This window comes from Eubalaena glacialis, chromosome 15 (genome assembly GCF_028564815.1).
Source record: "Eubalaena glacialis isolate mEubGla1 chromosome 15, mEubGla1.1.hap2.+ XY, whole genome shotgun sequence".
In the NCBI taxonomy this organism is placed as follows: Eukaryota; Metazoa; Chordata; class Mammalia; order Artiodactyla; family Balaenidae; genus Eubalaena; species Eubalaena glacialis.
The window spans coordinates 87,154,746-87,173,294 of record NC_083730.1 but is presented as its reverse complement, the minus strand read 5'-3'; the positions used below and the strand labels follow the sequence as shown (position 1 = coordinate 87,173,294).

The window sequence follows — 18,549 nt, the reverse complement described above, 5'->3', positions numbered from 1 at the left end:
ATTATTCTGAGGGGGCAATATGTTTAACTTTTAATCTCCACAAGCAACCTCTGACCGCCCCCCCATGATAAAAACGAAGAGACTGTCCCCTAGGAGGACAGTCACTAAAACTGATTCACACTGGTGTGTGGCCCTTTGTAAAATAAAACGGGAATTCCCTGGCAGTCCAGTGGTTAGGATTCCGTGCTCTCACTGCCGAGGGCCAGGGTTCAATCCCTGGTTGGGGAACTAAGATCCCACAAACCGTGCAGTGTGGCCGAAACAAAAAACAAAACAAAACCAAAAAAATGCAACCTTTTTTCTGCCTCTGCCTTGTAAAAAACAAACAAACAAAAAACACAAAAAAACAGAATGACACATGTAGCCTCGCCTGGCAATAAATATTTTAATTTTCATTTCATTTTTATGATGACAAATAATTTTCAAGTTTATTTCCTTCTTTTTCTTTTTAAATACAAAGCTAAACCACAAACAGGTACAACCAAGACATTTTATCTCACATTTACACACTCCCATCGGATCCTCCTCCAATTCACTGACCACTGACCAGGCAAGTGTGGGGTGGGGGGAAGACTTTCTTAGGTAGCACCGTCATGAGACCGGGGCGGGGGGCACTGAAGTTGAGGACAGGCTCTCATACCTGTCTCCATTCACATTTACCTGGGAGCAGGGGGCCAGGAGACCCCACGTCACGGCTCCAGAGCCCCAGGCCCCTGAACTACAGGTTAACAGAAAGTGGGAATCGGTTCCCCTTTGGGAGGAAGCTACCTGCTCCTCCTGCTGTCACAGTCGAGGTGAAAACTTTACCCTTAGCCGTGATCCCTGGGCCGCTGGGCCCGCCCGCTCCCCTGCACTCCAGCAGCTGGGGTGGGGACCCTGCATTTCGGGGCTTGTAGGCTCACCCTTTGGTTCATGGCTGCATCTTCACAGGAAGGACACCAGGAGGTCTGACAAACAAAAGCCTTGACAGCAGGTCTGGAACTTTCAACCCAGCAGAATCAGGTTGGGGCGGGGGTGGGGAGGTGGGGAATTGGGTAAGTAATTTCTGGTCCCACTACAAAACTTTATTTTTGATTAGAGTAGTGTACCATCTCAAATCTCTTCTACAGAAACAAAACCAAGGGGGAGAAAAAAAGCCAAACTAAAAAAAAACCCCAAACAAAAACGCAGCCACATCACTCACTTCAAGACCTATATACATGTAAGTTGTCTTCTGTGGTTTCTTTTTTTTCTTTTTTGTTTTTTGATTTTTATTATTTTTTTTAAAATAAGCTCAGTGTTCACATTTCTATAAAGAAATTAACCCAGTTTCGGGAACCCCTGCCGGCAGGGCTAGGTAAGCAGTGCTTGTCCCTGCCCACATCTGCTTTGATTCCCCGCCCTGATGCTTCGAGGTGCCCAGAAAAGCGGCAGCCCGTGGAAGAGTAAATCTAGGCCCGGCCCGTGAGCCACCGGGTCAGTAAGCTTTCGAGAAAGCAGAGGGGAAGACTATCTTACTGTGAAACCTTTTTAAAAAATATTCATACACTTCAATGTGCGCCTGTCGAGATGTCAGGAAAACAAGAGCTTGGGAACATCCCGTCCAGGCCGCGGGGAGGCAGCTCTTCCTCGCGCCCGTCTGGCACTGGGACGTCGGGGGTGAGAAGGGGAGAGAGTCCTGGCTCCTCGGGTGGACGCAGGCGCATCGCCCAGCTTCCTAGTTCGTGTTCGACTCTTTCCTCTAAAACCTGTGCTGAGTCTTTGACTGCATGCACGGGAAGCACAAACGTTCGACTTGTATGCAAAAAAGGTACAAAAACAACCAGAATATAAAAGTTTTGGTAATATAAGGCCATCTGTTCAAGTCCACCTTGGAAACCTGTAACAGATATTTAAATACTACAGTGAAAAGGCATCTTAATATACTTTTTTAAAAACATCTGAAGTAATCTGCTAAGATTAAATGTGTAAAAAAAAAAAAAAAAAAAAGTCAATTCCCTTTGAGGGCACTTTGTCCATTGAAGAAGGGAGGGGGGAGGGGGGAGGGGCGGGGCCGTGGGGTTAATGCTTCAGCCAGGGGTAGGCTTCGATGGAAGCCCGGCTGCGGTCCCCATAGTCATACAAGAGCTCCTCCCCAGCCTCGATGTCGCGAGAGGCAATGAGGATGAGGTGAGGCACGCCGTCGATGTCGTGCAGTTTGGTTTGGCAGTTCCCACATTTACTGTGATTGATCAGTCTTCCCAGGCGATTTGTCTCTCTGGTTGCATCCACGCTGGCGGGGAGGGAGGGCGACAGAGGATTAAATTGATAAAAAGGGTTTTGAACCCAGTCAGAGTCATGCTTGCTCTCAGCTGTGGTGGGACGGTTATTTAGGGCCACGTTTTTGGGAAAGCGAAGTAACTCAAAAAAAATATCTTTAAGAGCCCAGAGAGGCACTCGGTGTGGGGTATCCCAGGCAGGGGGCAGGCCTAGACGGGAGTGCAAAAGGCTCTTTGTGGAAGTTCTGCATAATAAATAAGTGAATAAAAATCAACTATGTTGACAGTGGGGGGAGGCCGTGCGGGTGTGGAGGCAGGCAGTACGTGGGAACGCTCTGTACTTTCCACTCAGTTTTGCTGGGAACCTAAAACTGCTCTAAAAAGCACAGTCTATTAAAAAAAAAGCAATCAGTGACACTGCCACATTGGGATCAGAGAAGTCAGCGATTCCCAGAGCTGTTCTGGCCACGGGTCCCAGAGGAGAGGCCAGGTGAGCCCCTACGCAGGCTTTCATGAGACTGGTCTACGTCTTGTCCCACGAGACGGCATCCAGAACCACTCCGATCCCCAAAATTAAACATGGGAAGTGGGGGAGCTGCATCACAGCTTTGAAAAACAGGTAGCGAGAACTAAACAAGAAGCTGGAGCAGGAGAGTCAGCATGCCCTCGGAGGCCCTCTGGCTGGACCTCTGCCGGGGCGGGGAAGAGCCACTCGAAGCACTAGGGGACTTACCAGTAGGTTTTGCTCAGATACTGAAAATAGTACATGTAGCAGCCCGTGGAGGGGTCTTGCGCGTACAGAGCCTCCCGCTTCTTGGCGTCGGTGATCTCGATGAGGTCCCCGTGGTATTCCACCACAAACTCGCCCCGGGAGAACTGCTTGGTGGCGATCACGCCCCTGCCTTTGCCGTCGATGAGGTCAATCTGTTGGGTGGTGCCAAGAGGGAGGGTTGGTTCATAACAGCAACAAACGCCACCATGCAGGGCCGGCTTCCAGGGGGCGGGAGGCTTGCACCGCGTTCTTTGAACAGCTTTACCGCAGCAGGCCATAAAATTCACTCATTTCACACGTACAGTTTGATGGGTATTAGTCAACATATACAGTTGTGCAACTATTGCCACAATCCATCACCCCAAAGAGTTCCCTTGTGCCCATCTGCAGAGCCTTGTTACGCCAGATCCTGAGAGATCTGCTAGGTGGGTGCTGCCCCATCTTGCAGGTGAGAAAACGGGATTAGAGAGGCAGAGTCATGTCCACGGCCACAAAGCTAGGAAGCCGTGCAGCACAGACTCAAATCCACGTCCTGGCCTCTTCGGGGGAGTAGTATGACCCAGTGTTCTGAGTCTCTCCTTTATCCCATAATTAACCCTCCTGGGTTTCTCCTCACTCCATTTTAAATGGAGATGGAGAGTGATTGCTTGAGGGGTCCAGACCTAAATTCAGATCCCCCTAGGGCAGCGGTCCCCATCCTTTTTGGCACCGGGGACCGGTTTCGTGGAAGAGAATTTTTCCATGGATGGGGGTGGGGATGTTCAGGGGGTAATGAGAGCGATGGGGAGCGGCAGATGACGCTTTGCTCGCTCGCCAGCGGCTCACCTCCCGCTGTGCGGCCCGGCTCCTAACAGGCCGTGGACCGGTATTGGTCATGCGGCCAGGGGTTGGGGGCCCCTGCCCCAGGGAATTCCCTGGCGGTTCAGTGATTAGGACCCCGAGCTTCCAATGCAGGGGGCACAGGTTCGATCCCTGGTCAGGGAACTAAGATCCCGCAAGCTGTGTGGTGTGGGCAAAAAAAAAAAAAAAAAATTCAGATCCCCCTCCATGGTGGGTGGAAACTGAAGCTTTCCAACCCCTGGGTCCTAGCCCAGGGCCATCTGGCCACCACTATGGAGACTTGCTCCCCTCTCATCCACCCAGTGTCTGAAATATACGAAGAGAAAAGCAAATCTCCTGGGCATTGCCATTTCCCAGGAAAACAGTCTAGAAAAATTTGATCAGTTTGTCCTTTTAAAAGCTTCCCTAAGCATCATGGCTAAATGAAAGAAGCCAGATAAAACAGGCTACACATTCTATGATTCCATTTGTATGAAGTGTCCAGAATAGGCAAACCCACAGAGACAGCAAGCAGACTGGTAGCTGTCAGGGGCTGAGGGCAGGGAACGCGAGTGAGTGCAGATGGGTACGGGGTTTCCGTTTGGGAGGATGAAAAAGTTCTGGAACTAGACAGAGATGATGATCGCACAACTGTGACTGTAGGATGTACTTAACTGTACACTTAAAAATGGTTACAATGGTAAATTTTATGTTGCATGTATTTCATCATAATTTTTAAAAAGTTTCCTCAGGATAACATCTCATGTTTCCTTCGTGAGGCATTCCCTTTAACGATACTTTTAGCATTTGGTCCCTCGACAACCTGTAACAGCCCGCCTAGTCACAGTGACCACCAGAGGGTTAAAGCAGCGCAGCTCCTATGTGAGCCTCTGCACCAGGGAAGGTGCGACTTCACAGCCTTAACCTCCACGCAGTGGGCCCTGCGGCCCCTTACCTTCATTCCTTCTTCTTTCCCACTTTCAATCAATTCGTCTATTCTTTTCCTTTCTTCAGACTGGGTGGGGAGGAAAGAAGAAATGAGACGTGCATCAGCATTCTCTCCGAGGCCATTCCAGGAGCCCCGGCCGCCCGCAGGTCACTTGCAGTTGGCCTCCAGGTCATCGGTCCCGAAGGATGCCCAGGCCCCCAAGCCCCCGTCCTTTCCTCACTGCCCATCTGAGGCGGACCATTCGCCACCTGGGGTTTAAAGAGGCCAAGAGGGAGACAGTGGTGGCCCCAAGGGCAGAATCGGGCTTGTGGCTATGTTCTGTTTGGCCCACGCAGACTTTTAAAAATTATCGAAATTGCTGACATCTAAAAATCAGGACTCTGACTTCATACGACACCAGCCAGGGCTGATCAGAGGCTGCGCCCTTCAGACGGGGTGCGTGTGTCCACCGCCTGTTCACTGCGGAATCTTCTGGCCTAGAACAGTGCCTGGCACGTAGTGAGCCCTCAAAGGAACAACAGCCCCCCGCCACCCCACACGCACACACACAGCTACCTTGTTAAATGATGAATCAGTTACAAGTGTGCAGAAATAAATGGGAGTAATCGTGGGAAAACTGGGATAGGCGATGGGGGACTTTCCTGCCGTGACAGAACAAGGCAGAGGAGACAAGCTGAGGAGAGCTGGGGCCGGGGAGAGGCCCTGAATGCACAGCCCTGAGTTTCACTCTGGAGGCTCGGGGGTTTGGGGCATGTGAGCAACCAGCTCTGAGCGTCCTAAAGAGGATTCTGGCAGCAGCCCACGGGGGACCCAGGGCCTGAGCGGGCGGGAAGGGAGCAAGGTGTGAACAAGGGTGAAGGCGGCGAACAGGAAGGAGGGATGGACTCAAGACGTTCCCAGCTGGAGTCAGCAGGCTGCTCTGCACATCAGGCCCGGCGCTGGGCTGTGCTGGGCGGCGGCTGACGCAGCCAGGGCACCGCCAGCGCTGCAGTCCCTGCCCCAGTGCTGGCCGTCACCCCACCCACAGTCAGGCCAACCAGGGAAGGGGCCCCCCCAGCGAACCAGGGAGGGGTTCAGGGCATCTCCCCAAGGCCCAGTTTCCACCTTCTGGCCCTGGCCTTGGACCCTAGACCTGAACCCAGACCTGCCCGCTCTGTCTCCAGCCACAGCGAGGTGTCTGCGGAGCTCTTTGTCTGTCTCGCCCCCGCTGCCCACACCCAGCCCCGGGCCTCGGTTTCGGCCGGCCCGGAGGGCAGGCAGCTCAGGCCTGACCTCACCCCTGAGACGAGGCCCAGCTGCCCCGCCCTCGGGCTGCTCCTCTGCGGTCAAGAGACGCCGCCGCCCTGGCAGCCGCAGCCCCAGCAGCCCGGCCAACAGCCGCCTCGCCGTCCTGGCCGGCGACCACCTGGCCGCGGTGCCCGCTCGGCAGAGCCAACACAAACGGTGGCGGGCACAGCGTGTCTCTCCCTCGCCACTGGCTCTGCGTCCAGGGACAGCGTGAGCTTTACTGTGCCGCCTGCTGCTTGCCGCCCGCCTGCTGCAGGGTCCGGCAGACCTGCGGCGCAGCCCGCTGCAGCCTCCACTGCCCCGACGGAGAGCCCCCGTTGTTGTTGTTTTTAATTAAAAAGGCCAACTCAGCTGCCCGCCCCCCCCTGCAGCCCACAGCGGCGCCTGGTGGAGCCCCAGGCTCCCTGTGTGGGCGCTGCGGCTCTGAGCGGGGCTGGGCGGCGTCCCGGGTTCTGGGGCTGGCACCGCCTCGCCCTCTGCAGTGCTGTCTCTACGATGACCTCACACCGCCTCCCGCTGCAGGCAAACAGCTTGTAACAGCTTGTTCTTGGCTGAAAGACACTGCCTTTCTAAGGAAATAAAGCCAAAGCTTTTCTCTAGGGGGAAAGATGGACCTCCCCCCCTTTTAAAGGAAGTCCTGCCAGTTCAGAGGTGGAGGGTGGAGAGAGGCTAGATCACCATCTGTACAGCCACAGCTCTCACATCAAAAGGCCGAAGGGGTCTGTGCCGGTTGAAAGGCCAGGGCCCCCCACCTCCCTTGTGGGGGGCAATCCTGAGCGCTACTCCCAAGCCTGCAGGTTACCCTGCCGCCCCCGGGGTGGGAGGGTGGACGGAAGCAGCCGGGGGCTGCAGGGCCCGGCCACACCCTGTGTTTCCCTAACAGAAAGGCAATAACCACACCTCACTGCATCAAATATTGATCGACTGCACAGCTCAGCACTCTGCAAACACGGCAGGCGGGGGCCTCACAGCCCGGTCAGCCTTCCTGCCTGGTTTTCGCACGTTCCGAGGGACAGTGGCGGGGTGGGAAAGAGCAGAGAGGGGCCCCGGGAAGGGACAACACGGGGGAAGCAACAGTGACAATAGTTAACAGGTGCTCAGTGCATACCAGGCACGGTTCTAAGTGTTCTACGTGCATTAACTTAAGAACGTAGCCCTCCCAACAACCGCACACGGTACTGCTTTATTATCCCATTTTACAGACAGGACAGAGAGGCACAGAGCAGTTAAGTAACTGGCCCGACGTCACACAACCAGGAAGCGGTTCCCAAGCCACTGCTCTTCACCACCTCGAGACATGAAACTTCTGGACAGCAGAAAAACAAGCCTCCCAAGAGCACACAGCCTTCACGGTCCTAGGCTCCAATGGCCCTGCCAAAGCCACTTTCATGGTAAGTCCTGACTTTCCAGGCCACATGCTACAGGCGACAAGGCTCCTTCACAGAGGCATCGTAAGTAACTAAGCTTCATGGTGACCCAGAGCGTTATGACGACCCCCACTAGACCAAGGAGAATATCGAGGCCATGGAGGCCAAGAGACTTGTCCCAAGATGATACAAAGCAAGCTCAGGCTGTGCACGGCAAGCACTGCCCAATGGGATGCCCTGCCCCTTCCGAGAGCTGGAATCGAAACCACGGGACTCTACCTGCAGCTCAGCTTTGCTCTTCCTGGAGCTCCTTCGAACAGGGTAGAAATCTGTGAGTTTACGATTCTGCTGCGTTTTTCCTTGAGCTCTGGGGTGAGAAAGGAAGAGGAGAAAACAAGTATTAGCACCGAGACCACATTCATATCCAGGAGGCACACAACCCCTTAGCAGCAGCCTCCTTGGAAACCATGTCACTTCAACACCTCTGTCCACTGCGGCCCAGGGTCACTTAGGCTCACCTGCCCACGGGGGCCTCAGAGAGAATGTCAAAGACAGGCTGCCTACTCTCGGCAGGGAGTGGGCTCCTGAGCTCTGGACCCGTGACAGACCAAGATGCTGACAAACAGTGGTGTCCCCGGTGGCGACTCAGGAATCTGAGCCTTGATGGCTCAAGGGGCTGAGAGGGCGGGCGGCCTCACCCCGGCTGGCACTGGGCAGGCTGCCCTGTGTTAGGGGTGGCCTCCAGGGGGCACTTACTTTTTCCTGGGAGCCTGTTTGCCCCTGACGGGCTTTTTCAGGGCTTGCTTGGCGGCAGCTGCATTGGGAGAATCACAAGACGAGGTCGGGGTTTTGGGAGGTTCTGTTGCTTCAGATTTTTGGTTTGGAAAAGGGGCCAGGGGACCTCTCCTGGCGTCTTTGATCTTCTGTTCCTCGGCCTTCATGGAGCTTCGTATTGCATTCCCAGAGTTTCTTTTCTCTGTGGGCAGAGGGTGGGGAGAGACAGGCTGACTCTGGACCCACCGGCTCCCACTTTCCAGCCCTCAGTTGCATGCTAAGACAGGCTTGGAGAGAAGAGAGGGATGGGGCATGTTGGGCAGTCGTGCCCTTGGGCTGTTAAGCCTGGTGTCCACTAACCAGTATCTTGGGCAAAGCATCTGGCTTTATTTTTTGACCCAGACACTGGGTGCAGCTTTTGGTCTTCTGTATCTTTTTTTTCTTTTTCTAGCTTTGCTGAGGTATAATTGACAAATACAATTATAAGATATTTGAAGTGTTATACCACGATGAGTCAACATATACATTGTGAGTGGATCCCTCTCATTTAATTAATCAACACATCGGGCCTTCTGCATCTTGAGGGAAAGAGCCCTTGAAGCAGAAGCACCACGGCCGGCAACACTGGCGTGAGGGCTCGACCAATGGCTTTTCAGGAAATGGGCTGCAGACCCCAGGGAAAAAAGCTAAATTCCTAAAGGGTGGGCCAGTGTTGGTGGACAGGAGTAAGGCAATAAAGCAGAACCTCTCCCCAGCAAAGACCTCTTCCCCAAGAGCTAGCTGCCTGGCGTGATTCATTTCAGACTCGTTTTCTTTTTTTTAAATTCCCTGTTCTAACAGGGTCGAAGCCCAGTGTTCACAGTGGTTCCCAGCACGGTGCCCCGACACCAGTCAGTGTGTTGTGAGGGACGTCGCCAATGACTTGTTACTAAAAATAGTTGTGGAGCACCAGTGTTGGACTATTTTTTCTCAAAAAAGATTTTACTTTTAACAAATAATTAAATAATACATTGCTGGTGGGAATGTAAGATGGTGCAGTCACTTTGGAAAAGAATTTGGCAGTTCTCCAAAATGTTAAACATAGAGTTACCATATGACCCAGCAATTCTAGTTCTAGGAATCTATCAAGAGAACTAAAAGCAGATGTCTACACAAAAACCTGTATATGAACGTCTGCAGCAGCTTATTGATAATAGTCAAAAAATGGAAACAACCTGAACGTCCATCAAATGATGAATGGGTAAATAAAATGTGGTACATCCACAGGATGGAATATTATTCAGCCACAGAAAGGAACAAAGTACTGACACAGGTTACAACATGGATGAACCCTGAAAACATTATAACGAGTACAAGAGGCCAGACACAAAAGGCCACATATTAGATGATTCCATTTATGTGAAATGTCTGGAATAGGCAAATCCATAGAGACTGGAAATAGATTAGTGGCTGCCTGGGGCTGGGGGAAGGGAGGAATGGGGAGTGACTGTGAATAGGTTACAGGCTTTCTTTTTGGGGTGATGAAAATGTACTGGAGTTTAACAGAGGTGATGGTTGCACATATCTGTGAATATGCTAAAAACCCCTGAATTGTACCCTTTAAAATGGTGAACTTCAGGATATCAGAATTATATCTCAACAAACAAAAGAGAAAAATAAATACATCAGCACCCATCCAGACCATTCTTGCTCCTTGTACGCCTTCTCGGGTGGAGTTAAGGCATCGGGCATGACCCTAGAAGTGGGTGGTGCTCGTGAACATCAGCTGTCATGTTGAGTCTGCATCAAGGCAGGAAAAAGGTCTAGAATCATGGACAAGAACCTGGACCTTGGGGTCTCCTCCAATGTTCCTCCAGCCACAAGACTGTCGCCATGTAGTAACACTACAAGTCAAATCAGCTAGCTTGTGTCCCGTGTCCCCATTTAGGACAATCTACATCCTGCCCCGTTCCAGAAGGGACGTGAGACTGGCTGAGCGCCATCTCAAAAGAGCCCCTTCCCCAACCCAGTGTGGCGAGTGCTGTCCTGAGTGCTGCCTATGCTGAAATGCAGGGAGGGGCAGGCCGTGATGCTCGCAGGCCAGTGGAGAACAGGCTGACGTATGGAGAGCTCACAAAGCCGCCCCGACTCCTTTTTTTGGCCACGCTGCACGGCTTTTGAGATCTTAATTCCCCCGAACAGGGATTGAACCTGGGGCCCACGGCAGTGGAAGCGCCGAGTCATAACTACTGGACCACCAGGGAATTCCCGCACAAAGCCCATCTGCACCTGCTCTTTTAACTGATCTTCAGAATGGTCCTGTAGGACTCCTCTCTCTCCCACTGTACAGAGAGAACTGAGGCTCAGAAAAGAGTAGCAAACTGCCCACGTCCCTTCCTTTCATAAATGGCAGAGCTAGGATTGGAACCTAAGTCATGTGAAGTAACATCACCCTATGTACCAGGGGGAATCAGGCAGAGGGCTGGCTCCTGGCCCTGGGTCTCAGATCTGGCCCAGAGGTTGGGCTACCCCATCCCTTATGGCACTTTCTGTTAACGAATACAAAGCTTCCTTGTACGGAGCTGCTGATAGCCAGAGTTCTGCTTCTCTAAGGCAAGGTTTAATCAGAAGGGAGCACAGTGAATTAGGGGAAGCTCACGCGCACCGGCGCCCCCGCCCCGCCCTCAGCTTTAAAAGGGAAAATTTGGGTTAGAGCAAGATTTGGAAGAGGTCTCAGCATGTTTTGCAGGGCCAGACAGAATTTTCAATAACCATTAATTTTCTTGCTCAATATTTTAACCCCAAATCTCATTCCAGAGTATGATGCTCCAGAGACTAGCACTGAACGCTAAGTAGAAAGAAACTTTAGAACTGAGGTCAAGGCCAGCTCATAAAAGGGAAGGAAATCAGTTCCTTAGGTTCACATGACTCAGCGGGAGTGCAAGCAAGCGCATGGTCTGGACAACCTAGACTCATAATTTCTGTACTTTTAGCACCTGTGAGCCTCTCTAACAACAGACCAGGTGCCGTATTTTTGCAACTTGGCAAGATAATCAAGCCTGAAGGACACGCGAACTCTTGTGAAAGCAGGGAGAACCTGTTAGACCAACAGGGCACACGCCCTAAACAGGCAGCTCCTTCCCCCGTGTCTGTGTTTCCTAGCAGCAAGAAAAAACATGGTTCAAACCTTTTGAACTTTGGCTTGAAAAGGCTGGATAAAAATTTAGCACATTTACATTATTCTGCAGGATGCGAGCCGGCCAGCTGTGGTCAGAACAGGGCCATTTCAGAGGCTTACCGTCGCGTTTCCTGTAGATTCCGGCTAACGGCTTCCCCTGGCATTTGACTTCGTGATGTGCAACTGAGTTCTCTTCCTGAAGGGGGGAACGCATTCCAGAGCATTTGTTCGGGCTCATGTAGGTATAGATCTTTGATTGCCCGGTAAATACATTCTCCTAAAACGACAAATGCATATTCTGAAAGAGGCTTGAAAAAGAAGATCCCACAAGACTTAGGCAGACAACGGGGCAATCAGAATACAAAAGACAAAAAATAGACAACATCTCGCAAAAACTGGGCTACTAGGCGAAGCCAGCCCCAGCAGAGCAGTGGAAGGTTCAGAATCCCCCAGGTCCAAGTCCATCTCTAATTCCATTCGCTAAGGGGGGCCATCTGGCCAGCAGAACCAGCCGTCCACAAAGGTCTATATAAGAAGGAGGCAACCTACCAGTAGCAAGGAGGTCAGAAGGACCAGGGTAAACAAGGCCGGGATTGGAAGGGCTGGCCTAGTGCAGGAGCCGACTGCCCTGGCAGGAGCTGCAGGGACTCTGGCACAGAAGCGGGCCTCAGGGAACCTGATCAACCACTTCTCAGTCCTGAGGTCAGCTGGCAGGACTTGCCATTACTGCCTGAGCCTTCTGTGTGCCCAAGCCTGGCCCCTCTCAAATCATGCAGCCCAGCAGCCTCCCAGGACTGCGGGACTGGGCTGCGGTTGGGGTAGTTCTCTCGGGCTAACTGGGGGGTGCAGAGCTAATGGAAGAAACGCCTAGAGCCGGCGCATTTAGGGCGGTTACTCGACTGCGGTGGGCAGACCGGTGGGGCGGACAGGTCACTGCTGGTGTCTCTGGGTGTGCGGCCTCTCCTCTGAGTAAGCAGAGACGGGAGGAGGGCCTTCCCAGAAACCCTGCCGAGCCTTTCTGCCTGGTGAGCCATTCAACACCAAGTCAGCGAGACCCCGTGACCTCCCCGAGGGCCCCGGGCAGGCCCCGCACACTCTGGGAAGGTGGCCACCACCGGGGTGGCTGGGTCTCGGGGCATGGAGATGCCATAAAGACACAAACTTTTCCGAGGTCAAAACACTGCCAGGGTCATGGCGGAGCGGGCGTGGACGCCACTCCCAGGCACGCAGCAGAAAAGGAAGCTGCCCGGCCGGGCGCCCCGCCCGCACCCCCGCCCCAGGGCCGCGGGGGCGCCCACGTGCTCTCAGAGCGGGGCCGAGAGGGGCGCCCGGCCGCACGGCCCCTCGGGGCGCGCCGAGCGAGTGCGGGGAGGGTGCCTGCTTACCCCGTTGGTGCGGGGCCTCCCCGGGCCCCTCCGCTCCACCATCTCCGGGCCCGGGGCCGTCGCTGCCACCGCCGCCGCCGCCGCCGCCGCCTCCACCGCGCGGGGCTTGGACATCTTCCTGCCTGGAGAGGGGGACCCGGGGGAAGCGGGGGAGGGGGCGCTCAGGGCGCGGCGGGGCGGGGAGCGGGGCCGCCCGGGCCGGGCGCCGCGGCGGTGCCTCCCGCCGCAGCCATGTTCCGAGGGCCCGGCGGCGGTGGGCCGCCCGCGCCGCCGGGAGGCCGGGGCCGGCCGGCGGGGCCGGGCCGGGGCCCGAGTCGCCCTCCCGCCGCCCGGCCCGGCCGGGCCCCGCGCGCCGCCCGCCCCCCGCGCGGCCGGGCCCGACACACCCACCTGCAGCCCGGCCAGGCCCATGGCGGCGCGCCCCGCGCCCTCGCCCTCGCCGCGGCCCGGCCACCAGCGCTGCCGCTGCCGCTGCTGCTGCTGCTGCCGCCGCCACCAGCGCCGCCGCGGCGCCCCGGGGAAGGGCCGGCGGCGCCCCACGGCGCCCCCTTCCCCCATGGCCTGCGAGGCAGAGCCCGGCACCCGCACGCCGCGGCAGCCCCGGCCGGCCCGGGACCGAGGACGCAGGGAGGGAGGCGCTGGCGGCGCGTCCTCCGCGGCCCGCCCGCTCGCCGCTGCCGCCACCCACCGTCCGCTCCCGGCCGGGGCGGGGGCTGGCAGGGGCGGCGCTGCGAGGCTCCTCCGGAGCGAGGGAGGGAGAAGGGGAGGGAACGAAGGAGGGCGGGCCCCGCGGCCGCGAGGAATCCCGACTCGGGCGCGCCCCCTCTCGCGCGTCCTCAGCCACTCGGGGAGGAAGGGGTGGGAAACATGATAATGACAGCCCGGGCTCTCGGCCGGCCAGGCTCCTACTCTCGCTGGCTCAACGGCTATTTCGAGAGACCCGTCCGTGCCAGGCGCAGTCGGCAGCGGTGAACGCGACAGGCGAGAGCCCTCCTGTGTGCCCGAGCCTGTGCTCACGGAGCGTTTTCCTGGGCATTTAACCTTCCCGGCAAGCCCCTGGGGGCCAGGTCCTGTGGCTAACCCGTTTATGATGCGGATACTGCGGTTCCAAGGAGGTGCAGGGGCTTGTCCAAAGCCACAGAACTAGAAAGCGATCAGGTCAGGTGTCAAACCCAGGCGGTCTGCACCTGACCGGTCCGGACCCTGGGGAAATAGAGCCAGGAATTATAATGATATGTTTGCTGGGTGCTTCTCTTGCATACCTTATGCCATTCAGACCTCACAACGGCCCTTTGAAGGTAGACACCATTATTTTCTCTTCCACAGACAGGGAAAACAACCTCGGAGAAGTGAGGAGCTTGGCCAAGTTCTCAGAACTAGAAATAGATTACCAGGCCAACAGACCAGAGCCTACACTCCCGTCCACTAACTTCCAGGTTACAGGTGAGGAAATAAACATGGAGGAGCAAATGGTGTTGCAGAGGGTTTAGCAAGTCACCCAGGTCTCCTGTCCCCGCACGAGGAAATGTCCTGGGAGGCAGGGGTTCCAGTATACCTTACTGCCCTGAACCACTGTGCTGTAGCCATTAGGGTTTGAGGGCCCATGGCCAAAAGAGTCCCTGTATTTGTGCAAAGTCATAATGCAAACAAGACACCTCGGGGCATCTAGCCTTGGGTTATGGCCTGGGAGGCAAAGATTGGGTATCTCTCCCTGCATCTGCCCCAGAGGTGCTTTGTGACCATGGCCAAGTCCCTTCCCCAGACTAGGCCTCAGCATCCTCGTGGATAAAAACTAAGAACTATGAATTCCATAACGTACCCAGGGCACCTTTGACATCCACAGATAAACAAATGGCTGTCACTTTAACTAGCTGCCTCCCCTTAGAAGGGGTAAGACAGTGGATTAAATGGCAAGACACTTCTCAGGACAACACCTCCCAAATCAGCTCATGCTTTAGAATCCTTCAGAGCAGGGCTGGGGAACCCCTGCCATACCCATCCAACCACTGACTCCAGTGGGGTAGGGTAGTCTGCCCACTTGAATACCCAAGAGACTATGCAGAGAGTAAGGATTCTAAAGTGACACTCTGACACCCAGGTTGAGCCATCTGAAACAGTGTCTGTTACCTCTGCAGGGCAGAGAAGGTTTGTAGTTTGTTGCCAAACTATCATGGGAATCATGGTCTGGAGGCAGGAAGCAGCTGCTCAGATCAGCTTGTCCATTTCTCATACTATTTTAACTCCCTCGCCCCCACTACACACACATACTCAGGGCTATAGCTTTCTCCATCATAGCCCACAAAATGCAGGGGATACATTAAAATACAAGTCTAGCACCCATTTCTCTCAACTCTGCAGCTCTAGTAGCTAGAAAATGTAGTTCAAATCCTTCAGTAAAGTTTCAAAACACTTTGTTTTGTCTGTACATGAGGTGTTCACATGTGCATAACAAATACATATACCTAGTCACAGAAATAAAAACTCTTAATGTTGCCCAGGGTCCCATAGAAATAGAATCCAACAGCAATGATACTAATAGCTCGCACTTACTGAATGTTTACTGTGTCAGGCCGTACAATAATGCATTATTTAATTTAACCTTCCCAACCATTTATGAGGAGGTACTATTCTATTTCACAGATGTAGAAATCGAGGCTGGGGAAAATAAATCACTTGCCTAAGGGTCACATGACTGAGATACTGATGGATATGAGGATACTTCAGCATAAAAAAATGTATATTGCTTTCCTCAAACTCAGACACTAAAATACCAATTCATTCATTCAACAAGCATTTATTGACTACCTACTGTGTTCCAGGCCCTGGGCTAAAGACGCAACAATGAACACAGACAGAGATGGAGCACATTGAGGCCAGAGGGGTGGGTAGGCCCCTTACAGGCCAGGGTGAGGACTGTGGATTTGATCCTAAGAACAAAAGGGGAGGTTAGGGGCAGAAGGAGTGGTGAGAGTCACATGATAAAAATCTGTGTTCTTGGGGACCACTCTAGCTGCTGAGGCACAATAAATTGGAGATGGTCACAGTGGGAAGAGGGAGACCAAGTATGAGGCCATCTGACAGTGGCAGTAGAAACGGGGAAAAGTAGATGGACGGATCCTGCCCAAAGTAATATCCTTGAGGCTGTAAATATTTACATGATTGTAAAACTTCAAAACCAGAGAGGAGTTACCCGGTATCTGAACATTTTGTTCATGTGACTCCGCAGGGCTCTCAAAGTGAACTACAAGTTAGGAACAAAGACCTCTTTTCTAGAAGAAAAAGACTGACCCTTCATGGTGGGGGGGGGGTCATGTGAGTCACTGAGAATCACTAACCAGTACATTACAAAGGTGATTTGTAACCTGTTATGGTAGAAGCTGGGAACACTCATCTTCACTTTGGCTAAATAAGGGAGGTAGAGTGGAACAAGCAAAGACACAGAATGGCCAGAGTCTGGACAGTGACTTTGGACTTCAGCTTCCACCTCTGAAAAATGGAAGTAACAGTTTGTAAAGATTAACTGACATAATAAAGCACCTGGCCCTCAATGGTAATTATTACTTGCCCATATTAAGTATTTAAGTATTTCAGTGGCAGAGTGGTTCACTTTGTTTCCCCCCACAGATTAATTAAAGCAAGCTATTTTTTTTCTTTTTTTTTTTTAATGCACTACTGTTAAAACAGGTAGTTTAAATGATTTTGCTGTGATGGGAAAAATGAATAAGGGAAGCATAGCTTTATTAAGATTTGTCAGATAAATTAGTCAGATATTATTAAATATACTTTTAGATGCTTAACCCTTTTCTGAAGAAAAATATTTAAGGCATCTTACTTTTCTGTGTGGACTGGGTTACGAAGCTCTTTAACATGAAGTTCACTATGCCTTACTTCTTAATCATAATCTAGGTAAATCTTGTCCCAAAAGACCGTAAAGAGATAATGGGAGAATAAATGATGCACCTGGGTGCAGGGGCTGAAAACAAAGAAGCCCAATAAATATTTGCTGAATGAATCCTTATTTTATTCATTATGATCGCCATAGGGAGCATACTGCATTAAGGCAAATTCCTACTAATATGTAATACCCTGAGAATTTTGAGAAAGATGTAAAACCTCAACTTATTTCTTTTAAATAATAATTCAAGTGAACCATCACGCTCAAGTTTTTGCATGAAGGAGACACAGCGGCTGGAAATGACCAGCGGTTGGAGATCACTTTGCCACATAACGTGGGTCTTACTGTCCTGACAGCAAACTAACTGCGAAGAACTTCAGGCAGGGACATCGCCTCCCTCGCGGCTGCACAAACCCACCCAAGCCATCTCCCGTGGGCAGGAGTCCTGATCAGCTGCGGCGCGAAGGGCCGCCCCGGGAGGTGCCAGGGGACCTGTTTCACCCCAAAGTGGGCCAGCGGGGCCCGTCCCCGCCCCGGCGGCGCAGAGCTGACTCAGGGAGTGGGGAGGGAAAGGAAGGCGCCTGCTGCGGGGTCCACTCCGACGCGCTCCCCACCATGTAGGTTACCGATCTGCGCCCTCGCCTCGGGGTCACCTCCTTTCCTAACAAGAGAGAGCCCTTAAGCAGGCGAATCCTCGCCCTCCCCCCATTTGTATCAATGACAACCATTCCCTGGAGGTGCCCTGCGCTTTAGTTTGCAAACAGCTTTGACATATGGCCCCATTGCGTCGGGAGAGGCAGGCCACCGGGTGCCCACACTTTAAAGAGGGGAAACCGAAGCACGGGAGTGGGAGGGGTTTCTGGGGGCTTCGGAAGCGAGGGTGGGGACGAGGTGGGGAAGGTTCCGCAGCCCCTCCCCCCGCACCCCCGCTCGTCCCCGCGCTCCTTGCGAGCAGCCGGCGGGAGAGCGCCTCCCTGCCGCAGCTCCCGCCACCTCGGTCCCGCCTCCAGCGCGACCCCCTATCCCAGCTGCCCCGGCGCTGGCCACCCGGGCCAATACCTCTAGCCATGGCCGCGCTCTGTCACCGCCTAGGATCTCCCGGGAAACGCAGCTTTCGAAAAAAGTTACAACAATTGTAGCCAACTGCTCCGCCGGACCCCGGCTGCTGCCCTGATTGGCGCCGCCGCCCGCCTTTCCCCAGGCTTCCTGCCGTGATAGGCGAACTCGAGAGGGAAAGCCCGCCCTTCTCCCCGCCTCCCCGGCGGGGGCGGGACGAGCGGCCGCACTTCATACAATCGCTTTCAGGACAGGTCCCAGCGGAGGACGTGGGAGGGGGTTTAAATTTTACCGTCTCCCCACGTTGATTGGCTGCGCTGGAAGGACATCCGCGCTGCCATTGGGAGGCCCCAAACTCCGCCCTCTCCGGGTGCTGCAGCTCCGCCCCGGGGAGATTTATTAGTCACGCGGCTGGAGGCCAGGCCTCGGATTAGACCCACTCGGGACTTCCGGTTTTTCGGGCGTTTGACCGGAACCCGACCTTTGACCCCTCGACCTCCCCTTATGACCTGGGAAGCCTAGGTCCCAGCAGTTTAACATCTGCACCACCTTGACCTTTCCAGCAGTTTAATCCATTCATTCCTAAATTGAAAGGTTTATCGAGTCCACTCTTACAGTATTCAAAACCCGCGGGCACAGTTCTTACCAACTGAGTCAGCCTCGCTGAGCCATAGCAATCCTAGCCCAACATACCCCAACCGTTTTACAGATGGGGAAAGAGAGGACCAGCAGGAACAGGTAACTAACTTGCTGCCCAGTGTCACACAGCAATTTAATTGCAGGTCCTGGATCAGTCTTTTGACTGTTAGTCCACTAGAGGGCTACCTTAACCCCACGGAAACAACTGGGCA

General features: G+C 53.8%; 1 protein-coding gene across 5 annotated transcripts; it reads right to left on the bottom strand.

Annotated features, from left to right (window-relative positions):
* Positions 1-367: 367 nt before the first annotated feature.
* KMT5A (lysine methyltransferase 5A) lies at positions 368-17,741 on the bottom strand. 5 transcript variants are annotated; one of them, XM_061169883.1, is made up of 8 exons: positions 17,702-17,741; positions 12,748-12,869; positions 11,483-11,639; positions 8,188-8,407; positions 7,711-7,798; positions 4,784-4,843; positions 2,971-3,161; positions 368-2,251 (listed from the first exon to the last, which is right to left on the bottom strand). In XM_061169883.1, exons 1-8 carry the CDS (start codon positions 17,709-17,711, stop codon positions 2,041-2,043), a joined length of 1,059 nt encoding a protein of 352 aa, XP_061025866.1. In that variant the 5' UTR covers positions 17,712-17,741; the 3' UTR covers positions 368-2,040. The 5 variants fall into 5 exon arrangements, with proteins under 5 accessions (XP_061025866.1, XP_061025868.1, XP_061025869.1 ...); XM_061169885.1 differs by lacking the exon at positions 17,702-17,741 and adding an exon at positions 13,138-13,185; XM_061169886.1 differs by lacking the exon at positions 12,748-12,869 and having other exon boundaries at positions 11,483-11,558; positions 17,702-17,720.
* Positions 17,742-18,549: the final 808 nt, after the last annotated feature.

Excerpts from the sequence above, each read along its gene's own strand:
- KMT5A (XM_061169882.1), bottom strand. The coding sequence starts at position 13,305 with ATGGGGGAAGGGGGCGCCGTGGGGCGCCGCCGGCCCTTCCCCGGGGCG. Across the intron at positions 7,799-8,187 it reads AAACAGGCTCCCAGGAAAAA|AGCTCAAGGAAAAACGCAGC; the intron begins GTAAGTGCCCCC and ends TTCTCACCCCAG. Across the intron at positions 4,844-7,710 it reads AGAGCAAAGCTGAGCTGCAG|TCTGAAGAAAGGAAAAGAAT; the intron begins GTAGAGTCCCGT and ends CTCCCCACCCAG.